Source organism: Micromys minutus (genome assembly GCF_963924665.1).
Source record: "Micromys minutus genome assembly, chromosome: 5".
Classification (NCBI taxonomy): domain Eukaryota; kingdom Metazoa; phylum Chordata; class Mammalia; order Rodentia; family Muridae; genus Micromys; species Micromys minutus.
Genome location: NC_137974.1, coordinates 80,996,896 through 81,020,648, shown reverse-complemented (window position 1 = coordinate 81,020,648; position 23,753 = coordinate 80,996,896). Strand labels below are relative to the sequence as shown.

Sequence of the window (23,753 nt, the reverse complement as noted above, 5' to 3'; positions counted from 1 at the left end):
AGCCCCAACCCCCAATGTAGCAGAAACATACAAGACTTTAAGATTCACTCTCTTGGGCAAATGCAGAGGCAAAGAGCTGCTGAGTCATTTGACAGACACGTGTTCACTGAGACGCCATGCGAAGTTGGCTCCAGCTGTTTTCCATCTCTATCAGGAACAGATGAGAGTCCCACTTGCCACCGTCTTTGCCAACACTTGGGAGTGTCAAGTTTCTACTGCTGTTCTATGATTTGATTGTGGCTTTTGTTTGCCTTTTTCTGGTGGCTGGTGACATGGAACATCTTTCTGTACACTTTATGCCATCCATGTGTCTTTTTTAGGAGAGCATTTATTCAATTCTGCCTGTATAAACAAGTGTATCACCTTACTGAGGGAGGGTGAGAGGGATCCAGAGAAGGGGGGGGGAGAAGACAGACAGACAGACAGACAGCTGATAGGAGGAAACAGCACATATCTCTGTGTTAACACATGCCATAGGAACTGCCATCTTTGATTTTTAATACCTTTGTAAAATGTCCATCACCGGACATCTTGGAGATTTTGAGTCTGGCTGCCTGGGCCATATACTCAGGAGGTGCTATGTATTTCCTCCCATGCCATTGTATGCTGCATGTTTCCATTAACAATGGACACTCGAAACAGCAGCCATGAGAGAGCTTAATAGGAAAAGAGTAGGAAAATCTCGGTTGCCTATTGATCTTACATTGTGGTACAACACATGGCTCATATGATCACGACAACACTGGTATTGGCACACCTACTGTGCACCAGTGCTGACATATCCAGTCATCTACAAGCATAGCACATGCAACCATGTGCAGGAACTAATATTGGTGAAAACCGTAACTGGTGATGTCACTGGCTTGGGTATTCACTCAAGTGATTGTTGAGGCCTATGCCCTCACTTCTGAAAGTGTGTTGTCAGAAAACAGTGCACATGTCATGTCAGTAGCAACAGCTTCACACCGTTTGTCCAGTTTCTTGATGACATCACTTTCTCTTGTGCTTGATTCGACCTCATGTTGTCTTGTTTATTGTAGTCTCAAGGGTAGTAGAATATGACACACATACATGCACACACACACACATAGACACATGCACACACACAGACATGCACACAGAAATATACAGAGACATATGCACAGACACAAACACAGACCTACATACATACCCATACACAGATACACACACCAACGCACACAAAGAGACTCATACACAGACACACACATTGTCTTAATCAGGTTTTATATTCCTGTACAAACATCATGACCTAGAAGCAAGTTGGGGAGGAAAGGGTTTATTCAGCTTACATTTCCACATGCTATTCATCACCAAAGGAAGTCAGGACTAGAATTCAAGCAGGTCAGAAAACAGCAGCCATGGAGGGACGTTACTTACTGGCTTGCTCAGCTTGCTTTAGTATGGAACCCAGGTCTATCAGCCCAGGGATGGCACCACCCACAATGGGCTGGGTCCTCCCCCCTTGATCACTAATTGAGAAAATGCCTTACAGATGGATCTCATGGAGGCATTTCCTCAACGGAGGTTCCTTTCTCTGTGATAACTCCAGTTGTGCCAAGTTGACTCACAAAACTAACTAGTATACACACACACACATACACACACACACACAGAGAGATACACAGATACATAGACACATACAGAGACAGACACACAGACACACCCAGATACCCACCCCCCCACACATACATACACACAGACATATACACAGACAGACACACACACAGATACACGAACACATACAGAGACACACAAAGACACACACAAATATATACACACAGATACATACAGACACTTACACAGGCAGACAGACAGACACATACTCCTACCTACACACTCACAACAGCCTAGGTGTGCAGTAGGACATGTAACCTGAGTTTGTATGGTTTAACTTACGATGCCTGTAGAGACAGAAATCACCATCTAATTCATTTCTTGGAGCCTGTTGCTGTCAGTAAGTGGCACGTGGCCATGTTTTGTTTCTCATCCTTGCGATGATCCTATGAGGTAGGTACCATTCTTATTTGTTTCCCAGGTGAAGAACTCAAAGTACCAAGAGAGACTGTAACTTATCATCACCATCACACTGGGAGAGGAGCAATGCAGGCTGGCTCAGGCATCACTCCTTCCCCTTGCTAATCATGTGGCATCGTCTCCTAAGAAGCCACGTGCCCAGTATTCCGGGATCCCAGAGCCGAGAGTGACTAATGCTGACGGCTTAATTTTCCTTCATACCACAGGAATGAAACACACACCCTACAGAATACAGCATCTCACAAGCCTGTTCCCCTTTGACACAAGACACCACAGAAAACCAAGAGCAGAGTGGGGGACTCCAGCTCCGGCTCGCCAGGGGGGGGGTAGCCTTTCCATTGCCACAGTCAGTGGGATTGGTGGTGCTACTCAACCAGCATTTTTGTGTTCCCTTTTCCGAAGTTAGGATCGCCTTTTTCTGCCATGGACATCAGTCATGTGGTGACCCGTGGACATGGGAATGTAGGCACAAATAGCCAGGGGTTTGTTCCCAGGCAGACTCAAGGTCCCTTCAGAACTGCTGGGTTCTGCCTTGGCAACGAGCAGAGGAACCAGGTAATGGATGCCTCGCTCATCCTGAGCCCCGGATTGAGAACATTTAGTAACAAGAGCCTCAGTATGATAGTATGGTGGCTTAGGAGAGATGGTGGCCCCTTAGGAGAGGTGGTGGCCCCTTAGGAGAGGTGGTGGCCCCATAGGAGAGGTGGTGGCCCCTTAGGAGAGGTGGTGGCCCCATAGGAGAGGTGGTGGCCCCTTAGGAGAGGTGGTGGCCCCATAGGAGAGGTGGTGGCCCCTTAGGAGAGGTGGTGGCCCCATAGGAGAGGTGGTGGCCCCTTAGGAGAGGTGGTGGCTTAGGAGAGATGGTGGCCCCTTAGGAGAGGTGGTGGCCCCTTAGGAGAGATGGTCGCTCCTTATGAGAGGTGGTGGCCCCTTAGGAGAGGTGGTGGCTTAGGAGAGATGGTGGCCCCTTAGGAGAGGTGGTGGCCCCTTAGGAGAGGTAGTGGCACTCTTAGGACATGGGGACTAATGAGAGACTAAGTCTACAACCTTGGGAAAAGATTAAGACGAATTCCTCGTGGGAGTGGACTAGACTAGTTGGTTGTTATGAAGCAAGTTTGTTTTCTTAATTTACCCTTGTTTTGTGTCTCCCTTTCTCATCATGGCTCCCCCTCTCTCCTCTGCTCTCCCTCCCTCTCTTTCTGTCTTTCATGTGAACTCACCCACTCACCATAAAGTCCTCACCAGAAGCTGTTGTTACCATCCTGCCCTCAGACTTTGGGGAACATAAGCCAAAGGACCCTTTCCTTAAAGACTCTACTGTCAGGTATTTCGTTGTGACAGGGCAAAATGTACGGAGACTCCCCCTGAAGGGTCCTCTTATGCTTCTGACATGAGAGAGACAAGGGTCCCCCAGACCATAGCACTTAGAACAGGAAATATCACCTGGTCATGTAACGAGGAAGAGGTGAAAGAGGTAAGTCTCCAAGGAGAAATTATACTTATCAGAGAAGAAATATGTCTGGGTTGTCCTCAGGGTGATCCAGTTTGGGAACCCATGCAAATGTACACCTGAGTCTACCCAGCTTGAGCAGTACAGGGATGGGTTTAAATTTAGGTTTGATGCATATTGGGAAGGATTTTATCATCTTCACCAAGAAGGGAAACAACATGTCCAGCCCCTTTCCATTTCAGAGCAGCCATGAAGAAGAAGCTATTGATGAAGTCATTCCCATGGCCTACCTGGACTATTCGGACACAGGAAGCTGTCAGAGGAGTTAGCCACTGAGGCAAAGTTCATCTTTAAACATTATGTCTCATACATTGAGGAAGAAATAATGAGGCTTCCTGAAAATAGCAATGATTAACTTTTGATCCCACAGGTAGAGAATCTAGGGGCTCCAGGGTCACAAGCAGTACGGCAGTAATACAGGGCTGTCTGATAGGAAGAGATTTCTGTTCCAGAGAACACAGTTGACTATTTTTAATCTCTAGCTAATGGATGATACAGAATGGAACCTCCAATCCAATAGATATCCAAATGGCCAAGACCTTTACAGAGGGTACAAAGCCAGACTAGCACTCCTGTGCCTATTGTAAGGTCTGACATGGGTCTCCAGCTATCAAACGCACCCACGGTTATAAGGTAAAGATCAGGGTGGCTTCCCTTGACTAGTCCATGTTGTGTAAGTACAAGACAGACCATCTCAAGACCAAGACAGACAGAAATGGAAGAAAGCAATGGAACTATTATCACAGATTGCTGACTGAAAGGCCATGAGCCACCCAGCTAAGCAGTAGAAGTTTGTATGTGTAGGACACCTCACACAGAATTCCCGGGTGATGTTGGGGCAGGTTCAGGGTACAGCTGTTACCCTGTGCAGAAAAGCCAATATGAAGAAGAGAGTCAAGGGGGGCAAGTGGTTAAGCCCTGAAAGAGCCAGAGGAACTGATTTTGTTTTTTTTTTGGGGGGGGCACATTGAATACCAGGACCTAGAAGGCATGTTTGCCACAACTGTAGCCGCTTCATCAAAATGTATGAGAGAGAGAGAGAGAGAGAGAGAGAGAGAGAGAGAGAGAGAGAGAGAGAGAGAGAGAGAAAGAGAGAGAGCGCTCACAGCTGGAGAACAGAATAGTGCATGGCAGGTTGTTGAGGTCTCTGATGTGTCCCATCTGGCCTCACAGCATCACAGCATAAAGAGGCTTTTGCGGATGCCAAGAAGAACCAGGGACTCGCTTCAGGCAATGGGGTAGCACCTGGTGCATTGTAGGATGGAGTCATCAGGCTCTGGGATGAGTCTGGCTGCTCCTCTGCTAAGTGGAATGAAGCAGCATCTGTCTGGTGAGCTGCATTGCAAATGCTAGAGGGTTATGGAAACCCTGACCATGGACTTGTCTGCTGGAGATGACCCTCACCTTCTGTTTGAAAAGCTTACTGTGGTACCTGGATTTGCTCTAGGAACCAGGATCCTGTGCAGGAGGTGTGAGGCCTCGGAGCAGAAAGAGAGGACTCCCCATGGAGACATTCCAAAGACAGGGAAGGAAGCAGATGCAGCTGGTAGAGAAAATTCACCAACAGCAGGAGGTGCAGAAGGCTGTGCTCATCCCTCCCAAGTTCCTTTCCTTTTGAAGTGCCTGACAGACCTACCGCCAAAGACTCATGTGGCGACTTTTGTATCCCACCCACCCCTCTACTGGAAGTGATCAAGAATGTTCTGAGAAGAATCTATTATACCCAAGTTCCCACAACAACCAATAAAGGCTCTTAGCTGTGTCTCCAAACTTTCTGCGAGATGTCCCCAACTAGAGGCCAGCACCTTCAGGCTGTTCCAGACCACCCCCAAATCTGAAAATCCATCTGTCAGCACTGTGCCCTGGCCCACTCCTTTAGTTCAATGTCACCGTCTTTACTCTCTGGCTCCAAGGGTCTTCAGGGGAAAAGGGATAAAGGGCACCTGTGGGTGTGGGTATGATGGGGTGGGTGTGACGGGGGTGGGTATGCAGACCTCGCCATAGCCATAGAGGTGGAGGGAATATGGTACCATGGAAAGTGAAGTCTAGTGACATGTCCATAACCACTGGATGCAGGAAGTCAGTGATGGAAGATGTTTGGTTGATAAAGCCACCTCCGGAGGGCCAGAGGCCTGACAGGTGGAGGAAGGGCAAAGGAAGAAGAGTCCGTGGTGCTTCAGCCTCATTGGAGCCCCGGACCTCCGACTACCTCCACAGGAGCCTCATACCACCGCCTGGGGCATCATTAACAGTGGATTATGGCATTCACACCTCTGAGTTTCTTGTTTTTTTTTTTTGAAGAGTACTTGAGGTCATACTAGACAGGGCTCCAGAATCTGCCTGTTCTGTCAGAGCTGTGCCAAACTTCTGGCCAAGGCCTTGGAGGAGAACCTGTCCACATTCCAGATAAAAGCTCAGCGAGATGAGCTGAGGACCAGTCTCCTGCCACTCCTGCCAAAGGGCTGGAGGAATCTTCTGTTCCAACTTGGGCGTGCTCGGTGTCCCGACGGTTTAGCGGCCTGGCCTCATCCCAGCCAGACCGAACTTGACTCTGTCCCCTGTACTGCTATTTCCATGTGAAGAACTAGTTTTGGGAATTCCCCCAAGCCATGAAATGAGATCCAGCCATCTTGGTGGAACATTTGGATGAGTCCAAGACTAGGTACTGGGTATGCAAGTAGACACCGGTGAGAAGACCAGGAAAAGGATGGAGAAATTCAATATGGTGGGAGGGGGAGGGGGAGGAGGATTGCAGAGGCCTCTGGAAAGGCCACACAAGTGTCTCCATTTTTCTCTAGTGTCAGCTCTAACAGACTTCAGGGGTTTCTAGATGAAGCAGTCTCTCTCTGTCCAGTCTCTTCTTCCTCCGTAAGTGTCTTAGTCATGGTTCCATTGACAGAAAGAGACACCACGACCACAGCAACTCTTATAAAAGGAAGCATTTAACTGGAGCTGGCTACAGTTTCAGAGTTAGTCCATCATCATCATCATGGTGGGGACCATGGGGGCCAGTGTGGTCCTAGAGCAGGAGCTGACAGCTGCATCCTGATCCACAGGCCGGAAGAGAGAAACTCTTAAGAAACCCAGGTAAGGGTGTGTACTGGCTGGTTTTGTGTGTCAACTTGACACAAGCTGGAGTTATCACAGAGAGGAGCCTCCCTTGAGGAAATGCCTCTATGAGATCCAGCTGTAACGCATTTTCTCAACTAGTGATCAAGGGGGGAAGGCCCAGCCCATTGTGGGTGGTGCCATCCCTGGGCTGGTAGACCTGGGTTCTATAAGAAAGGAGGCTGAGCAAGCCAGGGGAAGCAAGCCAGTAAGTACCATCCCTCCATGGCCTGTGCATCAGCTCCTGCTTCCTGACCTGCTTGAGTTCCAGTCCTGACTTCCTTTGGTGATGAACAGCAATGTGGAAGTGCTTCTTGGTTATAATGTTTTGTGCAGAAATAGAAACCCTGACTAAGACAAGGTTTTTTACAAACCTCAAAGCCCATGTCCATTGACATACTTCTTCTAACATGGCCACCCTTCGTAATCCTTCTAATCCCATTCAAGAGTTCCACTTCCTGGTGACTAAGTGTCTATCTATCTATCTATCTATCTACTATCTATCTATCTATGTCTATGATGGTCATTTTTATTCACATTACCACAGCAAGGTAATGCTGTTGGTATTCTTTTAAAATTGCAATTGAAGGTAACATCTAGGAAGAGACCTGCTCAGTATGGAAGACTTTGACCCCAATCTCTCTCATCTACTTCCCACTTATAATCTGGCAAGCTCTGTTCTGCTCCCAACAACTACACTGATGGCCCCCAATGTCCAATGTCCTGGTGTGGCTTTCCCCTTACACTGGTGTGAAGGTAACATTAGAATCACTGGAAGCTAAACTTCAAGCTTTGGATTTTAACCTTTTTCTAGCTGGTGAAAGGTGGCAAGATCCTAGGTTAAGATATGGTTGTGAACCACAGTTCTGATGGCCTACAACATCCTATGTGGCCAAGCTGAGTGTTCCGTTGGTCTGGCATGCTTCAGGCACTTCAGAGTTTATGGACTGTAACCCCAGTGTAAGGTGATGAACATCTATAATCTTACATAATAAAGCACAGCATGTCACAGCAGGAGGGAGATTATGACGACCCAGAAACCTAGCCATCTGCAATCTAAATATCTTTCTTTATATTTACAGGTAAGTGTGGCTCCCATCCCTCATCAAAGAAGCTTCTCCTTACACTAGATGGAGACCATTCAGAAAAATGCAGCCGATCAAAACTCAAGGGAGAACTGGCCATGGGGCGCACAACCCAAATCATCTCATATACACCATCATCAACCTGTAAGGCTCAGAGCAATGCAGAAAAGTGGGGTATGACAGCTTTAAGAGTCAGAGGACCAGAGAGCCCACTGTGGAGTCTGTGCCTTCTCACTACAACAGGGAAGCTACGCTCATAAAACTCAACAACACAGCTTCCTAAACATGACCAGGTTAATGAGGATACCAGCTGACATGCCAAAATACCATGTGACCCACCACTAGATGAAGAACCACTGGCAGTTGGCAACTGCCAAGAGATGGAAAGTTAGTCTTCCCGGGGAAGAGCTCCCTGATTGGTTATCTAATATCAGACAGTCATCCTTGAAGTCACAGGATACACAGAACAGTGAACAGACTCAGCGGGTTGTGTTTCTGCCAGTGTATTTTGTATGAGGTGTGTGTGTGTGTGTGTGTGTGTGTGTGTGTGTGTAATAATTAAAGAAGAGAAGGTTATGGATTTGAGAGGGAGGATTGGAAGAAGACAGAGGATGGGTTGGAGGATGGAGATGAAAGGGAGAAATATGTAATTGTTTTTTGATCAAAAATTCCCCCTTCCTCCTTCCCACCTCTCTTCCTCTACCCTGTTTCCTTCCTTCCTCCCTTTCCGTCCCCTTATCTCCCTCAATCCTCTCCCCTCTCACACCCTCCTCCCTATCTCTCTCCCTCCTCCCTCTTCCTCCATCTTCCTCCTACGCCCTCCTCTCTGACCTTTCCCTTTCCTTTGGCTTATACTTTTGGTGCTAGACCCGAGGTCATAAAAATTTCTCTTAGAGTTTCATGAATTTTTCATTTCAATTTATGGTCTATTTTGAGCTAAACACTGATTTATATTTAATGAAAATTGTTGTTCAATTTCATTGCCTCAATTGCATGATGATGTGGGTTTTCTGTATATTGAAGCAGCGGACTGTACTCAGTCATTTCTAAAACTGAATAGCCTTGCATTCCTTAGATAAATTGTTCTCGATTGTGACTTTACCACACCCAGACACACACACACACACACACACACACACACACACACACACACACACAGACAGATAGACAGAGACAGACAGATAGACACAGACATCGAGAACAGATTCACCAGTTCTGTGTGTTTGTCTGGTGTTCTGAGAGACAAGGTCTTATCATGAAGTACAGGTTGGTCTCACACACATGACCCTCCTGAGTGTGAATTACGGGTACAGGCTACCACACTTAGCTGGCTCACCAACATTTCCCTTCTTTTCTGAGACTGGGTCTCTCTGTGTAGCCCTGACTGTCCTAGAACTCCCTCTGTAGACCAGGCTGGACTTGAACTCAGATCCACCTGCCTCTGCCTCCCAGGTGCTGGGGCTAAAGGTGTGCACTATCATTTTTTTTTTTTAAGTTGAGGAATGTTCTGTCTGAATTCACAAAGAACATGGTCTCTTGTTTATTTTCTCATTTGCTCAATGGGCAATGCTGCCCTCACAAAATAAGCTGGAATGTATTTCCTCCTCGTTTCTGCCGAGCACTGCATACAGAGGGAGAAATTTCTTCCTTTGATAGTTGGCAGAATTCGGAATTCATCAATTAAACCATCTGGATCTGAGTTTTTATAGTTTCCATGTGTAACTTCAAATCAGTGCGCCAGCAATCTCTTCTGGTTCTCTCATCAGCAGTGTGAGTCTGGTTGCTTGTGGTTAGTAAATTACCACTCCATCTCTTCTGAATTTACATGGACACAGTTGGTCATGGAACTTTCTTATGACCTTTTTAATGTCAAGAAGCTGTGTAGTGGTGTGGCTTCTCTTGTTCTTTTTACTGGCGATCCGTGTCTCAGTCTCAATGCCAATTTGTTTGATTCCTTATAAAAAGAAATCTCCTCTCTGCTTAGCCAACGTTTCTGTCTTCCTGTTTATTTGTTTTATTTTTCAATTTTGTTGATATATGTTTTTCTTCTCTTTGAAGATAAGGACTTATTCTATACACCTGGAAGGCTCAGAACTCACTATGTGATCAGGTTGGCCTTGAACTCACAGAGATCTGCTTTCCTTTCCATTCCCAGTGCTGTGGTTGAAAGTATGGGCCACCATGGCTGGCTGTTTGAGTTTATTTTGTTTTTCTATTTCTCTTTTTTATCCCTTTTCTCCTCTTTATTCCCCACCCCTGTTCTCTGCTCTCTGTGTGCACAGGACAGAAATCAACACCAACAATCTTCCTTAATTGCTCTCCTCCTTATCTTTTGAGACAAAGCCTCTCACTAACCAGGGAGCTTATTGGTTCAGACAGGCTGGCTGGCCAGTGAGATGCAGGAAACAACCTACTTTGGCCTCTGGTGATGGATACCTGGCTTTTACATGGGTGTTAGGGTCAGGGTTCTGAACTCAAGTCCTCACATTTGTCCAGCAGGTGCTTTACTAACTGAGCCACTTCCCAGCCCTTGTTTCTGTTATTCTTTTAAAAAAAAAGTCCCTCCCTCCCTCCATCCCTCCCTCCTCCCACCCCGTGTGTGTATTTGTGGCTGTTTATCTGAACATTAATTTGAGCATGTGTGTGCAGTACCTGAGGTGGTCAGAAGATCCCCCAGAATTAGCATTACAAGCAGTTGTGAGCCCCCTGATGTGGATGCTAGGAACTGAGCTTAGGCCCTCTGCAACAGCAGCATCTTAACAAATGAGCCATCTTTCCAGGCCTCACTGTTATGGTGGGAGCTAGGATGTTGCTTTCACCTTTTCTTTTTTCTAATGTGGATATCTAATGCTGCAGGGTTCTCGCTGGGCACTTAGCAGCTGCAGCAGAGTCCCTGGAATGCATTTTCCACTGCATTTAGTTAACATAGTCTCCAACATTCCTTGAGACATCCTTTTTAATCCACAGGTTCCTTGGAAGTTTGTTTTTTAGTTTCTGAGCTCCAGAGATTATCTTTCCTGAAAAAAATTCTGTTTCTAATTTAATTTTGCTCCATTTGGATTTCACTACACTTGTTTTATGAAGCAACATTTGGTCTCTCTTGGTACGTGCTCAATAGGTACTTGGAAATTGGGTTCTGATACCGCTGTGTGGGGTGTTCTAGAAATGTCCACCAACTTAGTGCATCTCCACTGCATTTCAGACCACTGACTCATGGCTGAGAACAGCACAGCGAAGTCGCCCATTGGTTCTTCAGGTTGTGGTGTATGGCTTGGAAGCTTTTGCTTTTCAGTGTGTATAGATACACACTGTATGAAAACAATGGTGGGTCCATCTCTCTATGTAATGTCACTCCGTCTCCCTGGTCATCTTTTGTGTGCTGACATATACTTTGATATCTCTTTGGCGTTCTTGAAACTACTGTTTGCGCCATATATATAATTTTCTATTTTACTTCTAGCCTACTTCTAGGATCAGGTTTGCAGTAAGTGTCATATGACAGCATGTAGTTAAGCTTTTTTTTTTTTTTTTTTTTTTTTTTTTTTTCCCATTCTGCTTGATGATAAGACCCAATTACTGAAGATGCTTTGGACATGAGATCTGGAGAAATCAAGCTGGTGTTGACTGAGAAGCTTTTTTCTGCTGACTAGAGTTCATTGTACCAGGAGTGAAGAAAAGCTATCCAAGGTCTTACAGAGTTGTGAACTCTGGGAGCTACACAGTAACAACTCACCTGGTAAGACCTACCTATGGGTGCTGCAGGGTCATGGCTGCGATGAGGGAAACCAAACACTCCTTAATCACTCTCCTTAATTTATGAGGAGACTCATGCTTGGTACTGAAAATCTGACCAGAACCCCAGGGCTGGGGAGCTCACAGGCTCCAGGGGTGATCTCCTTGCTCTTACAGGGGTGACCTCTTTGCTTTGATGTTGCAAAGTGGAAACTGTATCAAGTTGTCTTCTAAATATGTATCTCTTCATGCATAGATTTCTGTAGCTTTCTCCTCCGAGAAGTGTCTTTATGCAGTGGGTGGTTAATACCAAGATCCACAATGGGTCCCAGGGTAGAGAATTAGTGCCTGGGGAATGATCAGGCACACACGGAACATCTTTATCACAGCCCTTGTGCCAAGGCTCAGGAAACATTGTTGAAGAGGAGGCAGAAAGGTTAGAAGAGCCAGAGAAAGCACAGCCAGAAGACCACGCTAGCATCAAATGGGAGCCACAAACCCTAGGTGAGGAGCTATTAGGAGTTGATGACTAGGTAAAGAGAGTTAAGGATATTGTGCTGGGTAGTTTTATGTCAACTCAACACAAGCTAAAGATATTTGGAAGGAAGGAAGAAATCTCAATAAAGAAATACTTCCAGAAGATGGGGTTGTAAGCAAGCCTGTAGGGCATTTTCTTAAGTTAGTGATCAGTGTGAAAGCCCAGCCCATTATGGGCGGGACCACCCCTGGGCTGGTGGTCCTGGGTTCCATAAAAAAGCAGTCAGAGTAAGTCAGTAAGCAGTGTCCCTTCATGTCTTCAGGTTCCTGCCCTGCTTGAATTCTTGTCCTGACTTCTTTCAATAATGAGCGGCTATATAGATGTGAAAGCCAAATAAACCCTTTCTTCCTCAAATTGCTCTTTGGAGATGGTGTTTCATTGTGGCAATAGAAACTCTAACTAAGACAAGTATGATCCTTGGTAGGCTGACCGATGCTTCAGTAGATGCACACATGTACATATGGGTATCACTAACTGGACTCAATGTGTTATAAAATAATATGAGGACACGAAGCAGAAAAGGGGACATTCGAGAGGGGTCAGGAAGATTTGAGGAATGGGGTTGAATATGAGCAAAAGTGTAGACATGTGAAATTATCAAAGAATATATAATAATAATGATGATAATAATGGTGATGGTGATGATGAAGTGGACCTGAAGAGATAGGTCAGTGGTTCAGAGTGTACTAGTTGTGGCAGAGCAAGTTTGGTCCCCAGTGCCCATGTATTCAGGCAGCTCACAAATATCTGTAACTCCAGCACCAGAGGATCTGCCCTCCACCAGCACCTGCACTTTGTGCACATACCTGACACAGACACATACACCTAATTAGAAATAAATAAATCAAAACACCCCATTGTGACAATCTGTGTCATATTTAGATATTCAATATATTTGTGTGCCTGTGTGCATGTGAGTATGTTTCCCTCTGCCTCCCACCTCTCTCTCTCTCTCTCTCTGTGTGTCTGTATATGTGAGCACCCATGTTTGAGTTTAAAATATCATTCTACAATCTGTTTTCTGTTTGCTCTCTCATTCTTTTTATTGTTATCCCTGCTCTCTTTTCTATCTTCCTTTGAATTATATAAACATTTTTTTTAAAAAGCATTTTAAGTTAATTCATCTAACTTCCCTTTATATTTCTTCGTAACATTTGTAGCAAAAACTCTAGGGATTATATAATAGAAACTTATCTTTTCAGCACCTGTTCAGAAGTGTGCAATTTTGCTGTGTATTTATCTTAATTGCTTTCTTGGTTTACAATGTATCTATGGTGTATCTTTTTATGTTCTCCCTGTACAGATGCTGAGCACCAATAAGCTAGGAGGCCATGCTGCTTTAATATGTCAGACATCATTCTGTCTCTCCAATCAGCTGCCATTTCCCTCCTTTATCCTCCATACTTGTCTCTGTCTGATATTACTTCCTTCCTGTTGGTGTCTCTTTAGCAGCTCTTTCCTAGTAGGTCTCCCGACAGCCTGGTCTCCTTTCGTGGATATCATCTTCTCTTAGCATCATTCCTGAAGGACATTTTCATTGGATGTAGCATTTAGGATTAACATTTTTCCTTTGACACTTAAAAAATGCTGAGTCACTTCTAGAATCTTCTGTAGCTTCTGGTGAGAACTTCACAATGCTTTTCAGATTAGTACCATGTGGCTAGTCTTGGATTCCAGGTCTAGGTCTATCCCAAAGCTATGATATGAGAGTCTATGGGAATTCCATAAAGCTTGGGGAATAAGCCCAGAAACTCACAGCCAAATTTAGGGTCATTTTACTCCTTCCAAGAACTCTGCCCAGTATTTAGGTTCCCAGTACCCACTTTCATTCTTTTGTTTAACAAGTTGGCTCCTTGCTTATTCTGCTCCGCCTCATACTTCCTACGATGGCATCTGTATTTGGGGCCAAGCAGTAGGAAAACAGAGGGTGAGAAACCACCAGGGTTCTAGCTCTCTGGGAGCCCCTCTGGAAAGAAGAGACTCCTGTTTGTCAGTACTCTGCATCCCCACAGCTCCTGCTACTACTGAGCTACCACAGCAGACCAATGCCTTGAGGGTAGGAAGAGATGGGATAAGAACGGGAAAGCTCAGGTATCACCTCACTGCACCCAAGCATCAGGAGACCTTGCTGTATTAGAAAGCCTCTTTGTCCTTGGAACCCACTTCTGGGTCTGGGTCTGCACAGAATCTAGGATAGGAAAAAGTGGGGGGCAAACAAAGCTGAACCTAATGCTGGGGCTTCCAAAAGAGATACCTCCTTGAACTGGCATGTTAATTGCCTTTTGCAGACCTTAAAGATCTGGCCCATGTTCAAGTGAAGGATGTGAGGGATACCAGAGAAGAAATGACTAAGCCTTACTGGAATCTCCATTTTTTTTTTTTTTTTTTTAAAAAAGAGAGTCTATAAAAGGCCCATGGGAATCAAAGGGTTGGAACAGAGACTTGAGTGAAGGGATTTTGAAGGCTTTCTTGAAGGGGCGACTTTGTCAATAGTTATGGGAGACTCTTAGGAAACACATTTCTGGTGACTTTTATACTAACAGATGGGCAGATAAGTCAAGCATTCCTGTCTTCCCATGGCATTTCTGTGACAATTTGGTTTGCGCTAATATTTATAATACACCACTAGTAAACAGTCACGACAAAACATCTAGGAACATATCAGTTCATTGGATATATAACCTCAGAACTAGGTTAGGCTTGGACCCTTGAGATGTGTGGCATGGCTTCAATCCCTTATATTTTGGGGTCTTTGTACAGGAACATATCAAGGATAGTTAATGCTAAGCTGGGTATGGTGGCACGCACCTCTGATCTGACCATTTGCAAGGTGGTGGCTGGAAAATAAGGAGTTCGAAATCATCCTTGGCTACATAATGAGTTTGAGGAAGCCAGCTTGTGCTACATGAGGCCCTTTCCTTAATCAAATAAAAGAAGCGGCAAGAATAGTGACTTTCTAAAATATATATGCATTGATGTGCTTTAATATCTTGGATACCTTCCAAGAGACTAAACTTTTGCAGACCTCACAAATGAGTTAATCATATGCCCTGAGATTATCCAAGACGATGTACTTAACCTGTTAGCCTGCTGTGTATTCAGCCTATTTAAGTGTAACCGGCCTTTAAGAGAGCGATGTAATCAACCTTACTGTGCCTTGGATTTCCTGTGCAATCAGCTTTTACAACCTAAGCTAATAAACAGCTTTCTTTTTAAATTAGGTGCTCTTCCATGCCCCTGACCCAGAATAATTTATGTGCCGCTGTGTGCTGTGGTAATAATTTGCTTAATGCAGCCAACAGGTTAAAAGCAACTCTAAACAGAACGAATGTCCCATAAATGTTGGGGGCAACATGTGAATAGAGGTTGATAATGTCTGTTTGTGGTTTTGAGAGTAATTCTGGGTCAGTTGGGATTAGTAAGGAATAAGGTAACTTTTTTTTTTTTGTAAAACTCTTCTGGGGCCTTCTGCAAAGCAAGCCCTCATCCATCTCCTGTCCTATGCTTTATGCACCATTCAATAAATAACTACAGCACAAAGCCGTTCGGTAAGGACCGGCAACCCAGACTTATGCTGACAGGCAAAAAAAAAAAAAAAAAAAAAAAAAAAAAAAAAATTAGGCATACACAACAGTCAATGCAGATGGGCCAGAACCACAGACTAGGCAGACAGAAGACCTGGGGAAAATTAAAATGTGTGCTCCCTCTTGGTAAACTACTTCAAGATATGTCTCTCTCCCCTCCTCTTCCCTCCATCTCTCCCTTCTTTCCTTTCTTCTTCCCCCTCTCTTCCATTTCTTAATGGATATCAACATACCCTTTCAAGTCTATATTGGGATATTTTGCCACATTTTACCTAACAGCTTCCTATTACAAGACGGGGAATTGGAAAGGGTACAAGAGCAAGACGAGGTCTCCCAGATACAAGTTCTACAAGCTGAGCAAACTAAATCTTTATGGAAAGCATTTTGGAAATAGAACCAGCTCTCTTTTCTAGGCTCCACAGACCCTGAAATCGCTGTGGAGGACAGGTGTGGGGGACAGGTGTGGGAACAGGTGTAGGGGACAGGTGTGGGAACAGGTGCGGGAACAGGTGTGGGGAACAGGTGTGGGGACAGGTGTGATTACAGCTGCAGAAAGAGAGTAAAATTTTTTGTTTGGTTTTGCTTTTTGTTTTGTTTTTAGAATTGAAAGATATCAGCTAGGTATTCACAGGCAACACCCAACAATGGAGCTGAACACGTGATGCTCACAAGCATGAAATAAATGTGAAACATCCTCCACATTAATACTGTCCTGTCCATGAAAGATGAGCTTTCTGAAAGAGTGAACCGAACATCTTCATCAATATTAACAAAAACCTTACGCACAGTCCTATTAAAGTCAGATCAAACACTAGGGAGACTTGACAGCAAATGTACCCAAATATTAAACATGGCCATCTGGGGCTTGGTGGGGTTTGGCTTAGTGGGTAAAGTTGCTGTGCAAACACAGGGCCTTGAGTCTGGATCCCCAGCACCCACATAAAAGGCAGTGAACATCTGTGAACCCAGTGCTGGGGAGGGAGAGACAGGAGGATATCTGGGACTTGCAGATCAGTGAGCTCTAGGTTCAGTGAGAGACTATCTCACAAAGGAAGATGGAGAACAAGAAAGACTCCCAGTGTTAACATTTGGCCTTCATATGCAAGCACACACATGCGTACATGCTTAGGCCCACATGAATGACTATGTACACGTACATAAATAAAATCTAAAGGCAGCCATCTTAGTAGTGGGCATTGTAAGTGATCTTTAGATATTTCAATATTTTTCAAATGCTCTTTTTATAGCCTTCGTATATACAGAAAGAGTTGCAATTAAGTCTGTGTATCTGCTGCATAAGACAATGTGGGTCAAAGGGCCTTCTATTCGGAGTTATTTATGCAAATGGAAAGCACATGGTCAGAACAACTAATTTTATTTTCACTGTATTTTTTCATGGGTTAAGATTTAATAGAAGAATTGTGGGTGAATGAACAATTCTTATTTGCTAGATGACAATTTAGCATCTTTAATGGCCGGGTCTAAACTTATTTTGGGGAAGTATTTCCTAAGATTACTTCCCCAAACATGTTTTGGGCAACTCAAACATAAAGAAGACCCACTAAGGTCATTGTAGTTCCCATGACTTGCTGACCTGGGCCCTGTGACTGACATACACTGCATGCTGTAACTCGGAGAGATTTAGGGGCACCACTTAAGCAGTTTGTGGAAGAAGATGCTTTCTGGGTTTTAGGGCAGACAAACCCATGTGCAGTAATATGGGTCAGGCTAGTGCTACCTGAGGTGACGTTTGAGAATTCACCATGACTTCTCTGCGGGTTTGGCTGGCAATCTGGAGTGGCTTTGGGGCCATTTCTTTCCTCTGGAGATGGTTACAGGGACACCTTTCCTCTTAACCACCATTTGCAGAAATATTGTCTGGGTCCCGGTGGGAAGCTGGCCTAATTTCATAGTGACTCTTAGTTAACACTCAAACAGGCCTCATTTAACTTCAGTCTGGTCCTCAGCAGCTTGTCGCTAAAGTCCTGAAGGGACTGGATGGCCTTGCCCAAAGAAAGATGCTCTGTTCAAGAAGATGGACTTCTGGCCACCCTTGATTAGTTAGTTGGCTGTTCATTGAGTTCCCTGAACTTGCTTTTAAATAAATTATTCTTTACCTCAGATGACCTGGAGAGACTCTGGGTTTCCCCGAGCCAAGACAGCCCCAGGTTTCCAAACCTTTCAGGCCCACATTTTAGAAGACAGTCTTCTTTAGTCTAAAGAACAGAACCCAGCAAGGTAGGAGATGAAGACCCCAGAGGAGGGAGCCCCCTTTTCTACTCTGCTGTTTCTGGGCTACAGGAAGAATTAGCATTCTGCCTGCAAGCAGAGTTCCACTTTTTCCTTGGTTTTGAGGACAGAATCACTCATCTGGAAATTACAGGGTAATATTAATGAATCCTGTGTCCCGTTACCGCCCTGTTCTTGTGATGCCGGCTGCTGCTGCCTTAATCACCATCCAAACAAACAGAGGGAGCCTCAACAATGGCTTACCGTCATTTTTAACCCACAATGGAACTTATGATGATATACATAAAACCATGTCCAAAGCCTAGGATAGGAAATCACAGCAAAATTAGCATCTGAGATCCAACTGGAGCAATAGCACAGAACTCAGGGCTGGGCTCTTGCGTTCTGCATGATGCCTATAGGCATGGTACCCTGAAAGCTTGTGTGGACCTAGAGTCTTCCACTCTGGCTACAACTTTCTCCTATGAGGCTTTCCATCCAGACCTATGTTAATTATGGCCAAAGAAATCATACATATGAAACAAGATCAGTCTCTGCAAAAGCCATTGACGAGGAGGTGGAACTCACACATCCGGTTGCTTCCCTGGCTTTGCCTCACAGAGTATGTGCTCTAGTTTCTCCTTTATGTCTGTTTCCATTATTTCTCCCCACCACGTGCCCTTTGACTATGCTATGTGCCTTCTCTCCCTGTATTCTGCTGCTTACTGTATTACTCAGTTAATGAAAATGAGAAGGTCTGTCTTAGTTAGGGTTTTACTGCTGTGAGCAGACACCATGACCAAGGCAACTCTTATCAAAGAAATTATTTAATTGGAGCTGGCTTACAGGTTCAGAGGTTCAGTCAATTATCATGAAGGTGAGAAACATGGCAGTGTCCTGGGAGACATGGTGCTGGAGAAGGAGCTGAGAGTTCTACATCTCATTCCAAAGGCAGCCAGGAGGAAACTGTCTTCCAAACAGATAGGAGGAGGGTCTCGGAGACCATCCCCAGTGACACACTTCTTCCAACAAGGCCACACATCCTAATAGTGCCACTCTCTGGACCAAGCAATCATTCAAACACATGAGTCTATGGGGGCCAAACCTATTCAAAACCACTACATGGTCATAGTCATTGGGCCACATCTTTCTCTTCCACCTGGGAACTGAGAAGAAGCCACAAAGTTGGGAATGGCTGACCCTTTCCCTCACACATGGCTACCTCAGTGTAGTGGAAGGTACAGTCCTTGCTTGTCCAGTTTGAACGCCTTCCTCTTGCCCAAAGCATGCTGAGACTAAGGACTAGGGTCAAAGAATAAACAAGAGTTCAGATTACGTTTCATATCCAGGGATCCCTCTACTGAGAACCCTGGACCAGGTAATCTGTCCCGACATTCTTGATTTTTTTTTAATAAGATGCATCAAAGCCCCAGCCCCTTCCCCTCCGCTCATCTCAACTAAATGCCCGGGTTTATGGAAGCAACTTCCTAGCCAAACAGAAAGAGGAGACCATGTATTTTTTCAGCCCCAGGACAAAGGATGAAGGGAACATCCAGTGTTCATTAGCATCAAGGGAAGCAAAACGGTTGTATGATGCAGAAAAGCAGCCGATTCTTAGGTTCTTTGGGCAAAGTAACAGTCAATACTTACTGTTCCTGCCTCTTGAGCACAAAGTGAAGCAAAGGGGACAGCTTCTGCTGATAAGTATGGGAGGAGGGCAGGGGTATTGAGATTTGATCCTCGTGGCTACTGGTGGTGGGCTATGCAATCTCAGGTCCTAGGGTTTCTCTACTGCAATGTAGGAACAGCAATCACCCACTTTACAGGGATTCCAGGAGAATGGGAGAGGATCTGCGGGTCAAGTGCTCAGGTATGCCAAGGGGCCTACACACCGCAGCTGTCTCATTGGCACCATGGATGTTGAGCTGTGAATGCCCTCGATTGTCTCAGAGGTAAGCTGTGACTGTTGGCACCCCATTTCACAGTTCATGAACCTGAGGTTAAAAGTGGTTGAGTGGCTTGTCTAAGAACACACACACACACACACACACACACACACATACACACACACATACACACACACACGATAAACCCTTATACAAAATGGCAAGCTGGGAACTTTATTATGTAGGGACCTCACAGCCCTCAACCACACCTCCTCCCTTTTGACCTCTTGAATACAAAGGTTACATTTAACTCTTCCCTAAAGAAAGCAGTAGCTGGTTCTGAACAGGGATAGGAACTCAGGTAACACCCACTGGAATTACATGGACATTCACAGAGGAGAGTGGAGCCCAACCCACTAGTCAACCTGAAGGCACCACACAATCTCCAAAGGTCTGCAGACCTCAAGTCACATAAAGGAAGGTTTCGTTTTTGATTTTGTTTTGAGACAAGGGGGATTATGATCTAAAAAGCATTCATAATCTCACAAGAATATCTTGAGAATGAATGAAAAGAAATCCTTCCAGGGCATCCAAGGTGGGCTAAAGGAGCGGCTTCCCGGGTTGCTGCCCCCAAATCTGCAAAACTAGAGGTTTTGAAACATGCGCGAGGAAGTCTACAGTTAAGTTTGTTACATTCCCCTAATGTGTTAGGAAGGGTTCCAAAATTGCATCCTGAGAAAGACAGGCTCGGTATTGTGCTGCAGGTGAGAACAGGGACATATGGGGTCATGAAGACTGCTCCATCTCCAGCACTAGCCACTACCCAGCTCACTCTGCAGGAGCCCAGCAGCCAAACCCTCCAGAGGAAGAGCTGGAAGCCAGCCTGTCTGAGAGATAAGCCCATGAGAGAAGGCAAGAACATGCAAGGGTATGCTTGACCAGTCTTGTTGAGTGTAGCTGGTCTTCACTAATTGGTGGGTTCTTCTTTTCCCTACCCTTTATTCCCAACCCCACCCCACTCCATCCCAAATCACTAGATAGGAAAGAAAGAAATATAGAGGAGAGAGAGAGAGAGAGAGAGAGAGAGAGAGAGAGAGAGAGAGAGAGAGAGAGAGATCCCTGATTCTAATTTCTTTCCTTTTGTTTCTTCTTTGAGCATGACCACTAACAAACCACAAGCAACACTCCTGAACAACCAGGAACCACCCACTGTCCTATCAGACCTCTAGCGTTTATATACCCTCTTGAAAGTTCCCAGAAGTCGCACAATCACAGAAACCGTCTTCAGCTCCAAGCCTCTGCTAGAGCACAAGGCAAATCATAGTCAGCTGCTGCGGAGCAGGCCCGTATCCCCACACCCAGGATTAAGACAAAAACACATTCTTGTAATATTTCTATGTTTTTTTAAAAGAACCCCAAATCCTAGAATTGTCACTACAGTCGAGTTCATTCATTTGCTTGTTTGAGGGACACAAACGGACTTTGCAAACCTCACAGCTTGTGACTTGCAGGTTGTGAAGCATTTCCAGAGGAGGGTGTGATTCCTAGGACCAGGCAACGGCCCAGCACTTGCTGGGTTATGGGTTTCATTGCTGCGGATGTCTGTGCACATGGAAGAGTGGAAATAAATGTAAAGTAACCCACACACTCGAGACTTAGGTTCTTCCTTGAGTCCTGACCGCCTCAAAACAAGCAAAATGAGATCAAAGACGACGCCTGGCCCACCTCTTCCTACTCCTCATTCCACACTGCCTCTGAGCTGCTGGCCAACACACTGACCTTTTGCTAATATAAATACAAGGGGAAGTTAAAACAGTCCAGACTCCCTTGTTCTTGTAGATTCGGACCGAGCAACTTTGCAAATGGCTGTGGACTGGTGTCTCTCATGACTTTCTCCTCATGGGACAGTTGCACAAGAGGCAACCAGAATGGGTGAACTCTGGGGGCTCAACTGTCTGCAGGTCAGTTGTGAAGTTCTGTGGAGGGAAGTAGGTGTGTCCTTCAGCTCTGCAAGTCCATGAGGGGTCTACAGTAGAGGACCAAGTACCTGCCCCATTCGGTGTACAAAAGATGCAGATGAGATTGGAGGGGAAAGGCTTGTCTGTGGGCCTATAACAAACATTCCCCTGACTAGCATCTTGTTTCTCTCTACTGCTGCCCTGTCCCTTGCACCCCAGAAGTTTGCAGTGAGCCCAACCACTCGTCAGCTGTGCATCCTGTGGGGACTGAGTGTACTTCCTCACCATTGCTTTCTTGGTTCACCAAGTTTTGCATGGCGGTTGCGCACTTGGATGGGTTGTGTCACGTTGTTGATGAGCACTTTTGACCTTTGACCCCAACGTCATGACTTCCTTGAATGCAGTGGGTATTCAGTGAATACCCATAAAGGAATAGACATAGGCAAGGTTGTAGGTGCTTCAACATAACAGCTACCAGGCTAGTAAATCCTGACTGTTCAACAATGGTTCAAGGAGTCACAACACTGCTACTTCACTGTCTTAGTCAGGGTTTCTATTCCTGTACAAAACATCATGATAACAAAGCAAGTTGGGGAGGAAAGGGTTTATTCAGCTCACACTTCCACATTGCTGTTTACCACCAAAGGAAGTCAGGACTGGAACCCAAGCAGCTCAGGAAGCAGGACCCAATACAGAGGCCATAGAGGGATGTCACTTACTGGCTTGCTTCCCCTGGCTTGCTCAGCCTGCTCTCTTATAGAACCCAGGTCTACCAGCCCAGGGATGGCACCACCCACAATGGGCTGGGCCTTCCCCCTTGATCACTAGTTTGAGAAAATGCCTTATAGCTGGATCTCATGGAGGCATTTCCTCAGGGGAGGCTCCTTTCTCTGGGATAACTCCAGCTTGTGCCAAGTTGACAGTACATTTACAGATGAAGAAACAGAGCTTATGTAAAGATAGTGTTCAGCAACCACTCACTTAGTAACAACTGAATGTGAACAGAGTAATAGTGGGGTGGCAATAACGTGCTTGCTGTTCATAGTCAGGCAGCACCTCAACATCACCACCATAGGATGCTCTTGCTGTCCACAGTCAGGTAGTACCCTGATACCACCATAGGATGCTCTTGCTGTCCACAGTCAGGTAGTACCCTGATACTACCATAGGATGCTCTTGCTGTCCACAGTCAAGTAGTACCCTGATACCACCATAGGATGCTCTTGCTGTCCACAGTCAAGTAGTACCCTGATACCACCATAGGATGCTCTTGCTGTCCACAGTCAGGTAGTACCCTGATACCACCATAGGATACTCTTGCTGTCCACAGTCAGGTAGTACCCTGATACTACCAGGGCTTGAACACAGGTCAGTGTGGCTGTCATCCATCTGCCCTACTGAGCAGCACCTATCCTGTAAAGGCAGAAACTGGAGGCCTCTGAATGGAGTCCATGGTCAACAGGATAACACCTAGGCACACTAAAAACACAGACTTCTTGGTAAGTCTCACACAATGACAACTTCACTGATGAGACATGAATCACATGAAAGGCCACTGTGAAACCTTTCAGGGAGAGAGTGTGTGGCCATATCCCACAGTTGCCCATCGCAGAGTTTAAGTGTTGCATGCCCCGCATGGCAGGGATGATTCCTACTTACCTCTTTGCTCTATCCTTCTCATCTTCGTCCATTAGCGTTTCTATGCAGTTTTGCCTGCTAAACAAAACAGAAAAAAAAGTGTGTTGATTGTGGCCTGCTTCTAGATCTTTCTTACATGTCCTGATGGTTGCCACTACTTTGGTCTTATCAAGTATACTTTGGTCTTATCAAATATTGCCTCAACCTAGTGATTCTTGACCTTACAGGCCACAGCAGCCTGTCATGTGACAGAAACGTACTGAGGATTCCAAAGTGTTCTTGTTCATAAACATGAGTTTAAACAGACATGTCTTGATTCAAGCATTCATGCCATTAGGGATCAGGTCCAGACATGTCTAACCTTCTGACAGGGAGGCACATTGTTGGAACAACCCTCTTTGGAACTGCACAATTAAATGAAATTGCAATA

General features: G+C 45.4%; 1 protein-coding gene across 1 annotated transcript in view; it reads right to left on the bottom strand.

The window, feature by feature from the left end:
* NPAS2 (neuronal PAS domain protein 2) overlaps nucleotides 1-23,376 on the bottom strand; it is a gene marked incomplete at both ends in the record, with an annotated part of 95,376 nt that extends 72,000 nt beyond the window's left edge. Inside the window, one exon of the mRNA XM_080917374.1 lies at nucleotides 23,345-23,376. Coding sequence (XP_080773500.1) covers nucleotides 23,345-23,376 — 32 coding nt within the window. The remainder of the gene's footprint in view (nucleotides 1-23,344) is intronic.
* Between the last annotated feature and the right edge of the window lie 377 nt (nucleotides 23,377-23,753).